This window comes from Gobio gobio, assembly GCF_949357685.1.
Source record: "Gobio gobio genome assembly, chromosome: 17".
Classification (NCBI taxonomy): domain Eukaryota; kingdom Metazoa; phylum Chordata; class Actinopteri; order Cypriniformes; family Gobionidae; genus Gobio; species Gobio gobio.
The window spans coordinates 50,776,135-50,796,886 of NC_137110.1; the positions used below are offsets into that span (position 1 = coordinate 50,776,135).

A 20,752-nucleotide genomic window follows, 5' to 3' on the forward strand; every position below is an offset into this window, starting at 1 on the left:
ACCAGAAGTGCAATAGCAGCAAGTGCAGGATATAATGGTTGAATAAGTGCAGGACATGGATATGTACAGAATATATATAAATATATATAGAGAGAGATGGATATATTTAAATATACTAAGGAAATCCATGGGGCATATCAACTGTCTGGTTACCAACATCCTTCAAAATATCTTCCTTTGTGTTCAGCAGAAGAAAGAAATTCATACAGGTTTAGAACAACTTGAGTGTGTGTAAATTATGACAATTTTGGTGAATCCCTTTAAGATTGTAATGGCATCTTTACACAGCTACAAATACTGTGTAAAGACATAATTCTGCATAAAAGCCAGACTAAATTATGTCCGCTCTGACACACCTTAGCCCAAAGTATAAAAGTATAGCCTACTATTAAAATTGTGATGTATTAAACAGTATGTGAAGACACATAATTGTCACTTTAGAAGCACTTTTGTACCGCCTTTACAGTGTAAAATTTGGCATTAGTATCATAATTTAGGTTAATGTTTTGATTTGAATGTGGTTCAATGGAGGGTTTGTCTTTATGAGGCTTCAAGCACCTCCTGGAGGAATGCAGGAGTCAACAAAGCTTTATAATATTGTTAAATATTAAGAATATATTATATTATATATTATATTAAGTCCAGTCAGCATTATTTCTCCAGCGCTTTCACACACATGCTTCAGAGCAGCTTTTACAGTGATTATAGGAAATTCATTTTGTTTTAGATGAAAGGTTAAAGTACGTTTTTGAATGTTTAATTTCCGTTTTAAAAAACTTTTTTACGAAAAAAAATATATATATTGCACAAAATGAAAACAATAATGTAAATATTATTATTATAAATGTGAATCAAAAAATTAAAAGCGCATTTAAAACAATAACAAGCATGATTTCATCTTTTAAATGTCTTAATAGTGTGTGTTTTGGTCATAATTTAGACTTTTTAAATCTAATTTCAGCTTTTTATCTTATAACTAGTACTTTAAATCATGATTTTTATTGTCTAAGCATAGAAAACAAATAAGAGTAAGTGTATATTAAAATATTAAGTCTGCAAGGGGAATAAGTAAATAAATAAATAAATGGGAATTCATGTTATTTAATATTAAAATGTTTGTGTGAAACTATTATTATCATTATAAGTAAAGCAAAAGATATGCATTTGGTAACCAATTGGCTTTGACAGAAAAAAATCATCTTTAATACATTTTTTAATTAAATATAAATAATATAATTTTGATTTTGTGCGTAATAAATATAAAGATCTCCAGTTTAATGTATTTTATCATTATTTTGTAACGGAAAATACTAAAGAAGTGTCCAAATCACTGGTCCAAATCAAAGGACACCCGTTTATAAGTAAATAAACAAATAAATACATGTGAATTAATGTTATATAATATTAAATATGCTTGTGTTTCATATGAAACTACTATTATCGTTATCATTTTCGCGCCGTGGGAGGGGTTGGCCTACATTCAAACGTCGAAGTAATCTCTTCGCTTTGACCTCCTATTGGCTGTGTTCGTCCGCGCTGAGTCACGCCATTGGACAGCGAGTGGACCGTTGAGCGTCCGTCTGCCTGCGCGTGACGTCATGCACTACTTTCAGTCAACTGCCTAATTTATGTATTAAATCGTCTGGACGACGCGATTGCGAGGGAAAAGAGGGATGCTAAAAAAGGAATAATACCGAAACGTTTGCGCAGTTGCAGTGGTGGTTTAATAGCACGGGCTCTGTGGGATATAATCCGCGGTTTAAATCCGAAGCTCGTGCTTGTGGTCAGCGCGCGGCTTGTTTGATGGCGTGCTAGTTTATCTAGTCATGAATATTGGATCTCGGCATCCGCCCGAGGGCATCACACGCTAGCAAACATGTGTTTGTACCGGAGTGTCAGACAGTAAATCGGTGTAAACGCGACTGTATTGTGGAGAGCAGGGCGGAATGGCACCGCGGTGGATCACGTTCATCGCTTTATTGTGGGGTGAGTCCAACCTGCTCATGTTTAATGTCCATCTGCTCCATATAAGCCCAAGCCAATCCTCCAATAACAATGAGATAACATTTTGTTTGCATGTTTTATGGAAATTGGCATAACGTGCATTTTTGACATTCACCATGGTGGAATATTCATGTCCCACGTAAATTATTTAGTACATCAATCTGATAATTCAGTGTAAATTTGTCTAATCTTTCTTGAAGTACGTTAGAGTAGCGTGCAGATACCGCGGTATTATAATATGATAATCATTCAGAACTATATTGAATACATTTTTGGTTATGTTTCATGATATGTAATTACAGAAACGTGCCATATGTTATTTACCTTGTTTTTTGTATTATTACATGTAAACATTTGGCAGATGCTTTTATCCTAAGTGACTTGCTTTGATAACATTGTGTTCGCATGTTACATCATAACGCACATTTTTGACATTCACCATGGTGGAATATTTATGTCCCACGTAATTAATTTAGTACATGAATCTGGCAATTCAGTGGTAAGTAAATATCACGTTGTCTATTCTTCCTTGAAGTACATTAGAGTAGCGTGCAAATACCGCGGTATAAGAATATGGTAATCATTCAGAAAGTATATTTAATGTTTTTTGGTTATGTTTCATGATCGTATGTAATAAATTACAGAAACATACCAGATGATACTACCATGTATTTTTTGTTACCATTTTTTTTCTTCTACTTTATCCAAAGTGACCTGCATTGAATTCAATGTAAATGTTTTATCAGTCCATGCATTTCCTTGGAATCGAACCCACAACCTTAGTGGGATACATTTTTTAGGAAGCACCTTGGTGTGTGTAAAAAAATATATACATTGTGTTATGTTCATTCACTACCATAAATATGAATGTACTTTGGTATTACCATCTGATACATTGCTTTTTGCGTACAGGCGGATCCTGTGTGCAGTTTAATTTCATTACAAACACATATTTGAGGGACTGAAACACTGTGTTTTTAGATTTGGTTTGCGAAGTTTCCAGAAACTCTCCAGGATTTTGGGGGGAAACTTTTGGACAATTTTGGAAACTTTTTGAAAATTTTCTGGAATTTTTTCAGCCTCTTTGCAACCCTAGTTTAGAAACTTAATACCGATTGGCCCTAATTTGTAACACAATTGGCCGCATTCATGAAACACGAGCAGAACTAATTTGTGTGTAAATCGTTCGTAAAGCCGCTCTGACGTAAATTTTCGAATTCACGAAAATGTTCGTATTTTCAAAATGTTAGTTGGTAAGAAATAAATTTACACCTGCTCCCTAGCACGAGTAAATGGTGTGTAAAACATTTGAACGTTCTATGATCTAATTTAGGAAAACTGATGACATTGCATTTTGATGTACTATGTACCATAATAATATTTAAAGAGTTGATTTGCCCAGTCTTTTTTTTTTTTTTTTTTTTTTTACTGTTTAACGTTGGGTAATAGGCAGCGCTCGTCACTGTCACTTTTTACCCGGCCGTCCAATCACAGTGGAGGAGGGGCGGGACAAAAACTACACCGACCAATCATCCTACTTGTACACCGACTGAACAACAATAATGAAGTTAATACTGCTTTTTACTGCATTTTTTATATTCAGTAATATTATTAAAAATGAGATACTAGTAGTTCATTACTGCCATGGATATTCTGTGTCATATTCATAGCAATCAAAGTATCTCAGATGGAAAAACGCCGCCCTTGCAAAGCACTCAAGCGCCACCAGCTGGCCGTTTTCAGAAGAGCACCAGGCGTTTTTTAGCTGGCTAAAATACTTTGATGGACACATGATCATTTAATATTTATTGCTAGGCATATAGCCAATTAGCATTTATGCAAAATACTGGAGCCAAACCTGAGAAAGAAGTCCACGAGTTTCCACAGCGTTCCTGGACACGTCATTGGCAGTTGTAACTCATGGGCGGGATTATGCTAATTAGGAATGAGCGTGCACACGCGTCCTATTTACAAATGTTTGGACTTCATTAATATACACACAAGTTTAACTACCGAATCCGTGGTATGTGAAACGTTTGTGAATCTGGAGGAGAGTTTTCGTAAATGTCCATTTTACGCGCAAATTATATTTACGAACGTTTCATGAATGAGGCTCAGTTTTTTTATACAGTTCTGTGATCTCTTCATTTCCACACAGCATAATAATGACATCATAATGTACGCATAAGCTGTGCAGGATTTCCACTGGCCTGCTGCTCCGGTTGCGCATTAATTACGTGTCTGATCCGCTTAAAGCTTCTGTTCTCTGGTCCTTATTTGTGTGTGTGTGTGTGTGTGTGTGTGTGTGTGTGTGTGTGTGTGTGTGTGTGTGTGTGTGTGTGTGTGTGTGTGTGTGTGTGTGTGTGTGTAGTCACTTCCCACGAGTCACCGAAACTACACAACCTGCCAGAAGAGCCTGCCAGCCAAAAAACCCTTACACCACCACCAAAATACCACAGTTATTGTTATTGTTTTTGTATAACAGTAAACCCGAAATATATCTGAATTGAAAATAAATCTACAGCTAAATTAAAACGTTTATGCAAGTGCAATAGTAATTATTGCCATAGTAGTTGAGGTTATGTGACCTGCATAGACTAATACTATGGTATTTATATACAATTTTTGTAAGGGGAAACCTGTCAACACCTGTCTCGTTTTTCAGATGGTGGTTAAACCGTACAGGTGACATCATACTTAAAATGTCAACACTTAACCGCATTACAATAGCCTAGTTTACATCGACGCGAGTCTCACGGACGGATGATTACTGTGGTGGGAATAGTTAAGCATTGGGTTCAGAAGTTTACCTTTTGCTAGTCCATGTCAAATCCAAATTTACATCTGAAATTCCCCCTTTTTGAATTAGTTAAAAGGCATTATTTCAAATAAACAAATTATTTTAGTTTTTTAGGTTAGCGTGAAAATGAGTGAAGAAATGCTTCAGATACAATTTAATCTTGTAAAGCTTGACGTATGAAATAACAGTTTGAAAAATCGAAACAAAATAATTTTAAATCTAAAAAAGTGTGCATGTGTTTTGTATTGTATTTCATATTATCACGCCTTTATGGCTCATATAATATAATATGGAGCACAAACGCAAGAGAAAAAAAGCTTGGTTTTAATATTCAGATCCAAATTTACATCTGAAATTCCCCCTTTTTTGAATTAGTTAAAAGGTATTATTTCAAATAAACAAATTATTTTAGTAAAAAAAAAAAAAAAAGGATTAGCGTGAAAATGAGTGAAGAAATGCTTCAGATTTAATTTAATCCTGTAAAGCTTGACGTATGAAATAACGGTCAGAAAAATCTAAACGAAATATTTTTAAATCTAAAAAAGTGTGCATGTGTTTTGTATTGTATTTCATATTATCACGCCTTTATGGCTCATATAATATAATATGGAGGTCAAACTCAAGGGAAAAAAGCTTGGTTTTAATATTCAGATCCAAATTTACATCTGAAATTCCCCCTTTTTTGAATAAGTTAAAAGGTATTATTTAAAATAAACAAATTATTATTATTAGTTTTTTTTTAAAAGGATTAGCGTGAAAATGAGTGAAGAAATGCTTCAGATTTAATTTAATCTTGTAAAGCTTGACGTATGAAATAACAGTCAGAAAAATCTAAACTAAATATTTTTAAATCTAAAAAAGTGTGCTTGTGTTTTGTATTGTATTTCATATTATTACGCCTTTATGGCTCATATAATATAATATGGAGCACAAACGCAAGAGAAAAAAAGCTTGGTTTTAATATTCAGATCCAAATTTACATCTGAAATTCCCCCTTTTTTGAATAAGTTAAAAGGTATTATTTCAAATAAACAAATTATTATTATTAGTTTTTTTTAAAGGATTAGCGTGAAAATGAGTGAAGAAATGCTTCAGATTTAATTTAATCTTGTAAAGCTTGACGTATGAAATAATAGTCAGAAAAATCTAAAAATATTTTTTTTAAATCTAAAAAAGTGTGCATGTGTTTTGTATTGTATTTCATATTATCACACCTTTATGGCTCATATAATATAATATGGGAGCTCAAACTCAATGAAAAAAAGCTTGGTTTTAATATTCAGATCCAAATTTACATCTGAAATTCCCCCTTTTTTGAATTAGTTAAAAGGTATTATTTCAAATAAACAAATTTATTTTAGTTTTATTTTTATTTTATAAGTATTAGCGAGAAAATGAGTGAAGAAATGCTTTAGATTTAATTTAATCTTGTAAAGCTTGACGTATGAAATAACAGTCAGAAAAATCTAAACTAAATATTTTTAAATCTAAAAAAGTGTGCATGTGTTTTGTATTGTATTTCATATTATCACGCCTTTATGGCTCATATAATATAATATGTAGCTCAAACTCAAGGAAAAAAAGCTTGGTTTTAATATTCAGATCCAAATTTACATCTGAAATTCCCCCTTTTTTGAATAAGTTAAAAGGTATTATTTAAAATAAACAAATTATTATTATTAGTTTTTTTAAAAGGATTAGCGTGAAAATGAGTGAAGAAATGCTTCAGATTTAATCTAATCTTGTAAAGCTTGACGAATGAAATAATAGTCAGAAAAATCTAAAAATATTTTTTTTAAATCTAAAAAAGTGTGCATGTGTTTTGTATTATATTTCATATTATCACGCCTTTATGGCTCATATAATATAATATGGGAGCTCAAACTCAAGGAAAAAAAGCTTGGTTTTAATATTCAGAGACTCAAACTGAGCAAAAATATGCAATTGGGTGCAGATGCTGATATTTATATGGACCAAAAGTAAGATAAAATGATGTTTGTAATGTAAATCACTGAGATTTTATAACAGTATAGCACATACTTGCATAAAATGCATATAAATATCAATATCTGCCAATAAAATGTCTTCGTGAGATATTTAAATACTTAAATTTTTGTAGTTTTAAAACATAATGCAATAAATAAACTTTCCTCAAAAGCCTGATGATCATATTTGATTTTTTTCTAAAATAAATCTTGTACATAATCAAGTAAACTGAAGTTGCTTCAGTCCAGTTGAAATATTACTAGCAATATCAAAGTTATGTTTACTTGATAAAATCAGTAAAGATTCCAGATCAAAAAGACTGAGAGTGGACTTTTGTACAATTATATTAACGACTTTTACTTGATAAAACAGTGTAAACTCTCGATCAGACGACAGATGGACTGTGTGTGACAGGTTTATCAGATCATTTAGAGGCCTTTGAAATGTGTTAGGGGTGCACCGATCCGATATTAGGATCGGATATCGGCCTCGCTACTGACAAAATAGCTGGATCGGGGATCGGAAAAATTAACAGATCCACAAGCCGTTCCAGGTGTTTTTTTCCGTCGCAGCAGAACCTACGTCATTCGTCAGCTTCACGTGTGTCGCATGCTAGAAGGGAGCGAGCCAGAGAGTCGGCTGTGTGGAGGAGATATTTCACGCTTGCCACGCCAACTAGTTCGTCGCTGTTTCGAGGGTATTACTGCAAAGTCAGGGTCTTTCCTGCATTGACATTTTTTTGACGGCTAAAGCCTAATTTGATGAGTTATTGTGATTTACGAGTGATGTAGAACAGATGCTGCGCTTGTGACTGAGTGACAGAGAGACCGATCTGAGAGCTCCTCCCCCGCGCGCGCTCTCTGGGTCTTCAAAATAATCAGTGTTCGCTCTCATATTTCACATATTAATCCAAATCAAAAGCTCGGAAGACCGAAACCATGTTGCACGTGACACATTCGGACAATTTTGTCCTTGAATTATCACTGGGTGTGAATTGCGCTCAAAAAACATTGACTCTTCTCTGACCAGCTGACATAAAGCATACTTTCAATAAGCGGGAGACAAATTATATCCAGTTATGAAGTGTTTTCTGTGTGTTGACATCTTTCGCGATGTTCTAACAGACGGGATTCGCACACAACGCGTCTGCTAATGTCCGATTCGTGACCTAATGACTCCTTTGAACCGAATCATTTTAACGACTGGTTAGAACAACTGATCTGTCCAACACTGAACTCATGAACTCAGTTTATTAATTTACTCAGAACGCAACTGAAATGAGAACACAAGTGTGCTTACCCAATTTAGCAAGAGTGGGTAGTAAGAATTATTTTTAATTATCAACAGTATTTCATCTTATTTCTGTTGACAATGTGTAGTAAAATAAATAGGCCTAGCCTACAATCATTTAATCTGGAGTGAGGTGAAACCAGAACAAAGTTGTTATTAGCTAGCTGAAAATTTTTATTAAATTGCATATGGCAGAAAATTAGACTATTTGTTAATTTGTAATGCTACTTTTTAATATTGATATGATTATATACCAAAACAATTATCTGTAGTGTAAAAAATGTTTGGTAACTGTCAGATTACTATTGTATGTTTGACCAATACACTGTTTTTTGTTTCCACTGCTACATTTTATTTATTTAAAGAAGTTAGATTACATTCTATTTTAGATTTGAATGCACAATTGTTTTTTTAAATAAATAAGAATTCAACACCTTACATACATCTGTTATTTTGTCTTAGTTATGTTTAGTTAGTAAAGTCTGGTGCCTTTAGTCTCTTCAAGGAAGGTATAAGGTGGAAGATATACAGTTTATTATTAATTCAACAATATATCGGATCGGTATCGGGTATCGACAGATACACAAAGCCCAGGCATCGGTATCGGTATCGGGACTGAAAAAGTCGGATCGGTGCACCCCTAAAATGTGTGTATCTAATATGAGACCAGTTCAGAGAGTCTGGTTTAGTTCCTTTAGCAGAATGAGGAGGGATGTAAATAACCCTCAGACAGGTCTGCATAGGAAAATGAGTTCAGTCGTGACCTCAGAGGTTGTAGAACATGGGCGTAGTCTGGCAGAGTGAGATTACTGTCCATTAGACCCTTTTATTTAGAGACGCATTACAACACACACACACACACACACAGAGGGCGTGGGAAATAAACACAGCGGGCATGAATAAACAATACTTACGCCCGGGCCTGAATAGGGGCGATGGGAGTGAAGAGAGAAACCACGTTAGCTGATTATTAATGAGATGCACAGGAAATCAGTGAATAAATCAGTATCCCCCAGTAGCATTAATTTTAATTATCCAGAATCGGCCAGCAGGTTATTAGACATAACTGCCATGCAGTTATTTTATTATTCGAATACTTATAGTTTTGGTAACACTTTATTACGATGGCCCACAGATGTTCTACTAATTATAAGTAATTTGCAACTACATGTCAACTAGCATTCATTAGAGTATTAGTAGACTGTCTTAACACTTTATTTTGATGCTCCCAACAGATGTTCTACTAACTATAAGTAACTTTGCAACTGCATACTAGAGATCGACAGATAATCGCTTTTACAAATATTTTCCCCAATTTTTAAGCATTTTCCCATATTCATTCTGATCAAAGATTTTGGTAACGCTTTAATATAAAAATTGTTAAATAAAACAGTTTGTTCAGTTCAGTGCTGTTGTTATAGTTGTCCAAAATAAAAATAAACAAGTAAATAAATATCGGTTCTGTGTATCGGTTATCGGGCAAATAATTGATATCGCATCGGTTATACAAATCAATATCAATTTATCTTTACTACATACTTACTCTACTTTTATTCCACATCTCGTGCAGCTTTAAGTTGACTTTGTTGAAGTTGATGTTCATTTTATTTCAAGAAACAAGTTTTTATGGTTTTAGTTAATTATTCATCTCAAGTGTCTCAGCTGAAGGAAATATAATTTATCAGCTTTAATATATCGGGCACATTTTCTTATCCAAATTTTTCACTGATATGAACATGTTGGCCAATACCGATAATTCTTTATCTTTGAAAGCCGATAACCGATATATTAGCCGAAAAATCTAAATCCAATTTTTTTTAATATAATTTTAAAGAGCCGGATTACAAAAACAAAAGTCTCACCATGTCCCAAGCAAATAATTATGATGTTCTCTTTATACTTTTATGTAGCCGATATAACAGAATTCCGCTGCACATCAAGTAATTTCAAGTAATTCAAAACCACCATGATGAACAGTGAAGTGTCTCAGCTGAAGGAAATAATACATTTTACTTTAATATATCGGCTAAATCTTACTGGGCCGATAATGATAACATTTAAAAACGAATATCGGCCGATACCGATAGTTAGCCGATATATTGTGCATCCCTAGTTTTGTTTTGCATGCAAGGAGTCCGTGAAATTGCAGAAATTAAAATTTTTATCGTATTTAAAAAGTTTGTTCAGTGCTAAATATCGGTTCTGTATATCGGTTATCCGGCAAATAATTGGTATCGCATCAGTTATACAAATCAATATCGGTTTATCTTTGCTACATACTTTACTTTTATTCTACATCTCATGCAGCTTTAAGTTTATGTTTATTTCATTTCAAGTAATACGGTTTTATGGTTAATTATTCTAACCCTGTTGTCATGGTGCTCTTCATTTAAAGGGTTAGTTCACCCAAAAATGAAAATTCTGTCATTAATTATTTACCCTCATGTCGTTGGACACCCGTCAGACCTCCGTTCATCTTCAGACACAAATGAAGATATTTTAGTGTAAATCTGATGCTCTGAAAGGCCTCCATTGGCTCAATGCACTTTACACTCTCAAGACCCTTAAAAGACACTAAAGACGTCGTTACAAAGTCCATCTCACTACAGTGGTTCTAAAATAACTTTATGAATCGGCGACGATAGTTTTTGTGCGCAAAAAAACCCTAAATAACGACTTGCATAGTGATGACGATTTCAAAACACGGCCTCATGAAGCTTTGAAGCGTTATGAATCAGTGAGTCGATTCAGCAGTTTGAATCGCCAAATTTCAGCAGTTTTGCGGTTTGACACGCGATCCGAATCATCATTCGACTCACTGATTCATAACGCTTCGAAGCTTCATGATGCCGTGTTTTGAAATCGTCATCACTATATAAGTCGTTATTTAGGGTTTTTTTGCGCACAAAAACTATTGTCGCCGATTCATAAAGTTATTGTAGAGCCGCTGTAGTGAGATGGACTTTGTATCGACGTCTTTAGTGTCTTTTAAGGGTCTTGAGAGTGTAAAGTGCATTGAGCCAATGGAGGCCTTTCAGAGCATCAGATTTACACTAAAATATCTTCATTTGTGTCTGAAGATGAACGGAGGTCTGACGGGTGTCCAACGACATGAGAGTCAGTCATTAATGACAGAATTTTCATTTTTGGGTGAACTAACTCTTTAAGTGGGAATGTTGTGTTAGTGGGTCATGTACCGACCTCATTCGGAAAACTGCTTTGTATGTATCGATCCCGGTGGTAAACATTCTCTGTTTTGCTTCTGTTAGAGTTCCAGAGCTGTGTGTGCCGTGAGGTCACTCTCCCCGCCGGGCCGCTGTACCGGGTCGCCGGTTTCTCGCTGTCCCTGCCCTGCATCGTTTCGGGACACGAAGGCCCTCGGACGCAGGACTTTGAGTGGTACCTGTACCGGGATGATGCTGAGGGCCGGCAGATCGCTGTGGTGTCCACAAGAGACACTGGGTTTCCGTACGCGCCGTTCCAGCCTCGCGTGCGGGGGGGCGAGGTTCGGGTCGAGCGGGACTCGGGCGATAAAGCCCGGCTGATAATCCAGAGGCTCCGTCCAGATGATCAGGGCCGGTACGAGTGTTACACGCCCAGCACTGACTCGCGCTTCCTGGGGAACTACAGCTCATCAGTGGTGGTCAAAGGTAAGACCGTGACCTGCCGTTAGTCATAGTCTTTTGACTAAAATGCCATTTAGTTTAAAGGGTTAGTTCACCCAAAAATGAAAATTCTGTCATTAATTACTCACCCTCATGTGGTTGGACACCCGTCAGACCTCCGTTCATCTTCAGACACAAATTAAGATATTTTAGTGTAAATCTGATGCTCTGAAAGGCCTCCATTGGCTCAATGCACTTTACACTCTCAAGACCCTTAAAAGACACTAAAGACGTCGTTACAAAGTCCATCTCACTACAGTGGTTCTACAATAACTTTATGAATCGGCGACAATAGTTTTTGTGCGCAAAAAAACCCTAAATAATGACTTATATAGTGATGACGATTTCAAAACAAGGCATCATGAAGCTTCGAAGCGTTATGAATCAGTGAGTCGAATCATGATTTGGATCGCGTGTCAAACCGCCGAACTGCTGAAATTTGGCGATTCAAACTGCTGAATCGACTCACTGATTCATAACGCTTCAAACCGCTGAATCGACTCACTGATTCATAACGCTTCAAACCGCTGAATCGACTCACTGATTCATAACGCTTCGAAGCTTCATGATGCCGTGTTTTGAAATCGTCATCACTATATAAGTCGTTATTTAGGGTTTTTTTGCGCACAAAAACTATTGTCGCCGATTCATAAAGTTATTGTAGAGCCGCTGTAGTGAGATGGACTTTGTAACGACGTCTTTAGTGTCTTTTAAGGGTCTTGAGAGTGTAAAGTGCATTGAGCCAATGGAGGCCTTTCAGAGCATCAGATTTACACTAAAATATCTTCATTTGTGTCTGAAGATGAATGGAGGTCTGACGGGTGTCGAACGACATGAGGGTGAGGAATTAATGACAGAATTTTCATTTTTGGGTGAACTAACCCTTTAAGCTAAAGCTTCAAATAAGTTTGTTTATTTATTTGTTTTATTTAATTTATTTAATTTCAAGTATTGAAGATTTTTTTTAAATGGTTTTAGTGAACTATTATAACCCTGATACTTTATTGAATATGTGTCAAATACTGATCTTTCCTCCTGACTATGAATTAAATGGCAATTAAATTAAATACAGTTTATTGTGTAAGCAAAAAACGAATATATAATGCATGACTTTTAATGATAAACAAGCTCGAAATTAGGGCTGGGTAAAAAATATCGATTTCTGTTTATTAAGTGTCATTTAAGTGTTTGTATACAAATCAGTTCATTTTTACCTTCAATATTAGTAGGCTAATGTAGTATCAACTGACTCCCATAGTTTACAACATTAGTTCAGAAATTAGTTTTCCTTGAGAAAATTTTCCATGTATTACCTGATACATATCCAAAATAATCCATATTGAATTGAATCGAATCGAATCGAATCGAAAGCTTGTGAATCGAATCGAATTGTGAAATTTTTTGTCTATTACTAGCCCTACTCGAAATAGACCGGGACTCTTATTTTGAAATGATTCAAGATTCAAGATTCAAGAGTTTTATTTGTCACATACACAGTTATATACACAATATACAACTGGCAGTGAAATGTAAACAGGTCCGCTCCATGGACAGTGCAAATAACAGTTACAAGAAATTAAATAGAAATAGAATAAAGTTAGAATAAAAAGTATTAACATAAGTAGAATTATAAATAAATCAAGTAAAAGATAAAAATAGGAAATAAGATAAAAATAAAAATATAAAAAATATGTGGATGATAAGTGAGATAAACTGTAGACTTAAAAATAAGTGGTTAACATAAAATATATAATATGTATATATAAAGAAGTATAATGTGCAAGGTTTATTACAGGTTGTTACGCAGTAACAATAGGGACGTAAAGTAAAGTGCAGTGCAATTGCAGTATGTGGATGTTAATGTTGAAAGACCGTATGTTTATGCGTGTGCGGGGGTGAAGTGAAGTCACGTGACTGAGTTCAGGAGTCTGATGGCCTGGGGGAAGAAACTCCTCCTGAGTCTTTCAGTCTTTGCCATCAGGCTACGGAAGCGCTTACCAGATGGCAGCAGGGTGAAGTGAGAGTTTGCAGGGTGATTAATGTCTCTGATGATTTTAGTAGCTCTACCTCTGCAGCGTTTGGTGAAGATGTCCTGCAGAGACGGGAGAGCTGAGCCTGAGATGCGCTCGGATAAGCGCACCACTCTTTGCAGGGCTTTGCAGTCGTGACTGGTGCTGTTCCCGTACCACGCTGTGATGCACTGAGTCAGGAAATGTCTGCGCCTCTGTTGCAGTTGCAGGAGCTCATTCAAGTTCAGGAGATAAAATATGCATTGTTACAACCGTCTAAAACATATTACCATATAAACATCGTAAAGTAAACATTGTCATTATTCATCAGCATTAGTTCATAAACAATAGCCGGTCATAAATGTGTGTTATTGATTGATTGAGCCGCTCTGGAGCTGGATTGGGGGTGTGTGAGCCGTGTTTTCCAGCGGTTAGATCAGTTCAGATCAAATGTGCGCATCTGTTACACAGGACATCAGTTCTGACCCGATCTCGTCCCTAATCCACCCTCACTAACATTTTCCTCTCGTTTTTATTTGTTGACAAAAATGACAGTTGATTTTCGTCATAGTTTTTTTCATCCAACACTAGTTTTTATTTAGTTATCGTCTCGTTTTCGTCAGTGAAAAAAGGTTGTTGACAAATTATTCGTCAACGAAATTAACACTGACCTACTGGCGGATTTAGTTAAATATTTAAAAGCATCACTTCGTTTTTACCATCATTTTTTAAAATCGTAACCTTTGACAGTTACTGTATATTAAAAATGAAGTGTTTTTTTAAATATATTAAAAAATATATTTCTTATTTCCGCAGTGATTCCAGATACGCTGCTGATAACACACTCTCGCATCCTGAGTGGCCAGCCTGTTACCGAAGGCACGGAGCTCCAGCTGACATGCGCAGCGTCCGTCCAATCGGATCAGCACACTCATGTGTCCGTCACGTTCGGCGTGCGGAGCAGCAGGGGGGCGGAGTCTCAGGGTCACAACCTGAGGGAAATCATCGGCATCGACCGCGAGCTGCGATTGAGCCCGGGCCACAGCGGCGGTTACGGGAAGAGGTACAGAGAGGGAGAGATCGCTCTGGAAAAGCGGAAAGGGGACGGAGGCAGGGATCTGTACGTGCTGAAGATGAGCGCTCTGGCCCCGGAGGATTCTGGGTCATATTTCTGCGAGGCCGTGCAGTGGATAAGAGATCCGGATGGCAAATGGGAACGCATCGCGCAGAGGACCATGGAGCTCGGGAATCTCACCGTTCAACCACTTGGTTAGTAACAACCTCTCGTATTTCATCTATTAGTTTATGTAAACCTTATTATCTTAAAACTTAAGTTACTCTTATGCTCTGAGACCATTTTGGGGGATTTCTGCCTGGTTTTGGCCTACCCAAATTGAAAAGCTTCCCATACTAGGGCTTAGGGGTGTGCCATATCATACCGTCCACGATAATACCGGTATACATTTTTACTAGGGCTGGGCAAATTAACGCGTTAACGCAGGCAATTAATTTTTTCAGCTTAACGCATTAAAAATATTTAACACAAATAACGCAGCGTCCGTTTTTATATCAATTTTTGCTTAGGGTTACATGATCACACTCCTATTCATGTAAATGCTTCCAAGCGCGACAAGACAGAAGAGAACGCGCTGTATGTCAATGTCCTGTGTGTGTGTGTGTGTGTGTGTATCAGTGTCCTGTCTGTGTGGCTGCGTCTCATGTCAGCTAATCGAGGGACACTGACACACACACACACACACACACTCGATGCATAGACCGACTGGCGTCAGTCTCCTGCTCACATCGAGTTCTCTTTTGCTCTTGAACAAACAATAACAACAAGACAGAGAATTTTGAATGTTCTCATATTAGGAGTCTTAAATTTGTTAAATAACGTCTTAAATGAACTTAAAGTGTTGTTAGGAAATGAGATGCGCGGGACAACGCGTCAGATCCGCGGCCGTTCTTATGTGGCGTTCACACCGGACGCAATTCGCACGAATAATTCACGCTAATCGCGCCAAGGTGGACGCTTGAACATTTTGAGTTTACTGGCTTCAATTGCGCGTGAAATTTGCGTGAATCGCGCATGACATTCACTGCACAACAGACGCGAATTCGCGTCATGGGCGGGGCTTCTGCCAGCGGCTCGTCTCGTTGAGAAATGGCTGACATGGGCTGTGTTTACACGTCTTTTTTTTGTTAAAATCTACTGTTAATGTGTGACAAAACGTAGTTTTAAGACTTTTTCAGTCGATAATGTAGTTGTTTAAAGCTCAAATCTGTGGTTTATTTATATAAAGAGTGCCTATTTGAACATTTTATCTGGCGTTTTCGGAGTTGTGAGCTCCAGTGGATCAGCGGCGCTCAGCGCTCGTCAAAGCCGGCGAGGGCAACCTTTCCTCGGCCAGTCCTTCTGCCGCTGGCTCTGATGTCTCTGTGGCGGCTCCAGCTATAATTCGTCTTGTAACGGCCGATCTTTGGTCTCATGGATCTATAATTTGTTCCCTGGCAAATCGTTTAGACTGAGGGCAAAGAGAAGTTTCATTACTTTATATTTTTAGGCTATAACTGTACGTTGCAGTTGTAATGTTAGCCGACTAGCACTGACTTTGAATGTTTGACTGAATTGTTTGCTTTATTTCATGTAGCTTATTATACCCTTTACTTATACCTTATACCTATATACATATTTTGATTCCGATTTAGGTGTTTATATGCAGCATTTTCATTCGGTTTGGACTTTTAAACCGATTACAGTGCTCCGTCTAAACACACCTGAAATGAAAACAGCGCATTAATATAGAACGAGGATTCATCTGACTTGGAACTACCTGTCCCCCCTGTAAAATGTCCCCACAAAGATGGCAATATCCAAAATCCTTATCCTTGTGGGGACATTTGCTGGTCCCCATGAGGAAAACATCTTCTAAATCAGACTAAGTGATGTTTTTTCACAATGTAAAAATGCAGAATGTTTCCTGTGATGGGTAGGTTTAGGGGCAGGGGCAGTGTAGGGGGATAGAATATACGGTTTGTACGGTATAAAAACCATTACGCCTATGGAAAGTCCCCTTAAAACATGAAAACCCAACATGAGTGAGTGTGTGTGTGTGTGTGATGGGTAGGTTTAGGTGTGTGTGTGTGTGTGTGTGTGTGTGTGTGTGTGTGTGTGTGTGTGTGTGTGTGTGTGTGTGTGTGTGTGTGTGTGTGATGGGTAGGTTTAGGGGCAGTGTAGGGGGATAGAATATACAGTTTATACAGTCTAAAAACCATTACGCCTATGGAAAGTCCCCTTAAAACATGAAAACCCAACGTGTGTGTGTGTGTGTGTGTGTGTGTGAGATGGGTAGGTTTAGGGGCAGTGTGTGTGTGTGTGTGTGTGTGTGTGTGTGTGTGTGTGTGTGTGTGATGGGTAGGTTTAGGGGCAGTGTAGGGGGATAGAATATACGGTTTGTACGGTATAAAAACCATTACGCCTATGGAAAGTCCCCATAAAACATGAAAACCCAACATGAGTGTGTGTGTGTGTGTGTGTGTGATGGGTAGGTTTAGGGGCAGGGGCAGTGTAGGGGGATAGAATATACAGTTTATACCATAGACCGTAAAAAAATATGGACGACGCGACTTCATTGACTTCCGCTGACCATAGTTGAAGAACAGGAAGTAGAGGCGCGATTATCAAAAGCGCGCCCACACTCTCGCAGATGCAGAATAATTCATTGTGTTGGTGTGAAATAAACAGTTATGGGAATGTAGAAATTATAGCTAAAGCTCCAATCTCCTCCCCAAAATCCCGAAAAAAGTCTGTTAGTGCCTCAGTGACAACTTCACTCAGAGAAGCCATCAATCTCAGCTGTCAATCATGACGTCACACCCCCCGTTTTTATAGCATCAAAAAACTCACTAAAACTAAACTTATTTAAAAAACGAACACTTGAAATGAAATTATTGTAATAAAAACTGCCTAAAATGACAGAAACCATCTTTAGGAAACAATCTTTATTTGAAGTGTAATTTAATTGTTTAGTGTGTCTCGCTCTCCATTCAAATACATGGAGAGGCGGGGTTTAGGAGCTATACTGGGACCGGCCACCGGGGGGCGATCGAGGCGCGGAAGCTTCAGTTTCTGACAGGAGCACTACAGGCTTGGTTTATACAGTATAAAAACCATTACGCCTATGGAAAGTCCCCTTAAAACATGAAAACCCAACGTGTGTGTGTGTGTGTGTGTGTGTGTGTTTGTGTTTGTGTTTGTGTTTGTGTTTGTGTGTGTGTGTGTGTGTGTGTGTGTGTGTGTGAGATGGGTAGGTTTAGGGGCAGGAGCAGTGTAGGGGGATAGAATATACAGTTTATACAGTATAAAAACCATTACGCCTATGGAAAGTCCCCATAAAACATGAAAACCCAACGTGTGTGTGTGTGTGTGGGAGGGAAGCTTTTCAATCTGGGTCGGCCAAATCCAGGCGGAAATGGTACCAGAGTAATTTAGTGTAAATAAGTGACTTTGTGTAAAACAAATGCCAAAGTGGTGCAATCTCCAGAAAGCAGAGACTCTAAGCTTTCAAATGAACCACATATGAGGTCAGAGCTCCTCCACAGACATTTAACATTTAAAGCATATACTGGATCATGTCATTCCGGACCCTGATCAGGATCTGCAGAGGTTAAAGGCCCAAAGAAATGGCATTGTTTTTTGTTTTTTTGACATATTTTGCATTGAAACGGGAATCTGAGGAAGGTCGAATCGTAAATTAATTGCATTCTACCAACATGTTCAGGAGCGATTGCACTTTAACAAAACAATTTATGTCTTTTAAAGTAAACATTGTCTTAAATAAATCTGCCATGCATTGCTTTTATGTTAATGAAGCGCTCGTTCATCTCGATTGAGAGCAGTTTAGCGTTCACCGTGTGATTGATCTGAGACGCTGTAGGAAGCATCTGGCAGATCGGCAGACTCTCACTCATCTACAGTTAAAGTGTAAACATCTCATCTACAAGCTGCTTTGGATGTTGCGTACTGTAGCAACTTGATCACAGGAAATCTCCTGGGTTTATTTTCTGAGCTTTGGATGTGTGCAGTGTAAGTGCAGGCTGAAGTGATTTTGTCTCCTATAAACAACCCTTGATATCCTCGGCCAGTTTTAATGCATGTTGTTTTGTGTGCTTGTACTTAAAGGGGTGATTTTTATGATTTGAGTGTGTAACTTTAGTGAGTGTGTAGTGTCGCTGTTTGAGCATAAACAACATCTGCAAGACCCGTTATAGGACCCCTTTAAACTAAATTATGATGTAACATCAATGTTTATTGACCTTAGAAAGAAATGTTGATTAGTAGGGCTGGGTATTGGGCTCGACATTAACGCTTGTCCGCTTGGATTTTTTGAAGGGGCAAGTGAAAGAGAATTTGACTTGCCCGACGGACAAGTATCCTGATAAAACGTCATTAACAAAAATAACTAGGGAATCACCCAAATGCAAGAATGATTCTGCATTCATTACTGTAAGTGGCGATTGACAGTGAATGATAATAATGTATAACTGACGGTAACTAACGTTGCACTGTTTCTGCACTCGCGCAGCCTCTCGAGGAGAAATCGAAACAAATGTGCACCGCTCACACAGAGAAACTCAGTAACACACTGCCCTATAAATGTAGAAATGTGGAGTTTATTTATATTTATAACATTATACAGTTGCAACGTCACATTACCAAGAGTGCTGTTTTCCTGAATAACATCACAACTGAAAATGACACTGATTTAATGTTAATAATTGTTTATGGAACTGTCATATGAAATCAGTGTCATTTTAGATGCAATATTGAGTGTTTTTGTTCTATTTCAGCTGCGAAAATAGTTCAAAAAGATCACAGCAGAACGTGTGTCACAGCATCAGTGTGTGTTAGTGAATGATTCAGCGTTTGAATGAATCGATAGAATCAAAGATTCAATGAACTATTCGCAAACGACCGCCTCATTCTTGAATGAATCAGCGTTTGAACGAATCGACTCAATGACTCGCTCATTCAGACGGTCACAGCGCCACCTACTGGTGCTTTAGTTTCATCTTTCCAACATTTCTTATTTGTATATTCAAAAAATATTTAAAACAATCTCATAACATTATTTAATGCAGTTGTAATTTTTCAGTGTAAAATATTTAATTTGACTGGTAACAGCCAGTGTCGTCTTCTAATTTAATGTATTGATCCAATTTAAGAATATAAAAGGAAATCTGAATCATAGCCTATATTTAATTAGATTAGGGGAAAAATGCCCTTTATAAAAGGTAAAAATATCACAAATATGCATATGTCAAAGCTGATTGAACACTGGTGAGAATATTGCTTCAGAATACATTTTATTTACAACACACACAAAAAAAAAAAACGCTTGTGAACAAGCTTAATGTCAAGCCCTGACTGGTATTGACACAAATTTCAGTTTGGAACTGAATCACAAGTTTGTGGATCTTTTGATAATGTTTGATCTGGTGTTTCCTGCAGTGGACACTCTGAGTGTGCGCTCCGCTCCAGATGGCGAGGTCTCCCTGCGGCCCGGTTCTCCGCTCAGCCTCAGCTGTCAGGTGTCCGGCGTGGGAACCTGGAACCGCTCGGCGCTGCTGGTCCAGTGGATGCGGCGCGGACCGGCCGGCGGGGTGGAGGTGGAGGTGGCGCGCCTGGGCCCCGGCGGCGTGGTGACCTGGGGCGATGATGTCAGCAGAGCGGGCGGAGGCAGTATGGAGAAGGAGGCGGATGGGAGGTTCTCTCTCCGCCTGTTCTCCACTCGCCCCGCGGACGCCGGGCTGTACCGCTGCAGCGTCAGTGTCTACGCCGGCCAGCTGACGCCAGGCCCGTCCAGACCCGCCACAATCACTCAGAGGTCGGACTGGGTCACTGTTAGCCTGAAGACGGAAGGTGTGTGTTTATATGTGTGTGTTTTGGCGAATATGCACAGTTTATTCATTATCAACATAATCAGCATAACAATGAT

The 20,752-nt window shown here is 37.8% G+C and overlaps 1 protein-coding gene across 1 annotated transcript in view; it reads left to right on the forward strand.

Annotated features, from left to right (window-relative positions):
• Positions 1-1,611: 1,611 nt before the first annotated feature.
• The window catches only part of igsf8 (immunoglobulin superfamily, member 8), a 28,881-nt gene continuing 9,740 nt past the window's right edge, over positions 1,612-20,752 (forward strand). The window contains exons 1-4 of the mRNA XM_079840161.1: positions 1,612-1,986; positions 11,350-11,730; positions 14,571-15,023; positions 20,266-20,676. Of these exons, the coding sequence (XP_079696287.1) occupies positions 1,947-1,986; positions 11,350-11,730; positions 14,571-15,023; positions 20,266-20,676 (1,285 nt within the window). The 5' untranslated portion in view covers positions 1,612-1,946. The remainder of the gene's footprint in view (positions 1,987-11,349; positions 11,731-14,570; positions 15,024-20,265; positions 20,677-20,752) is intronic.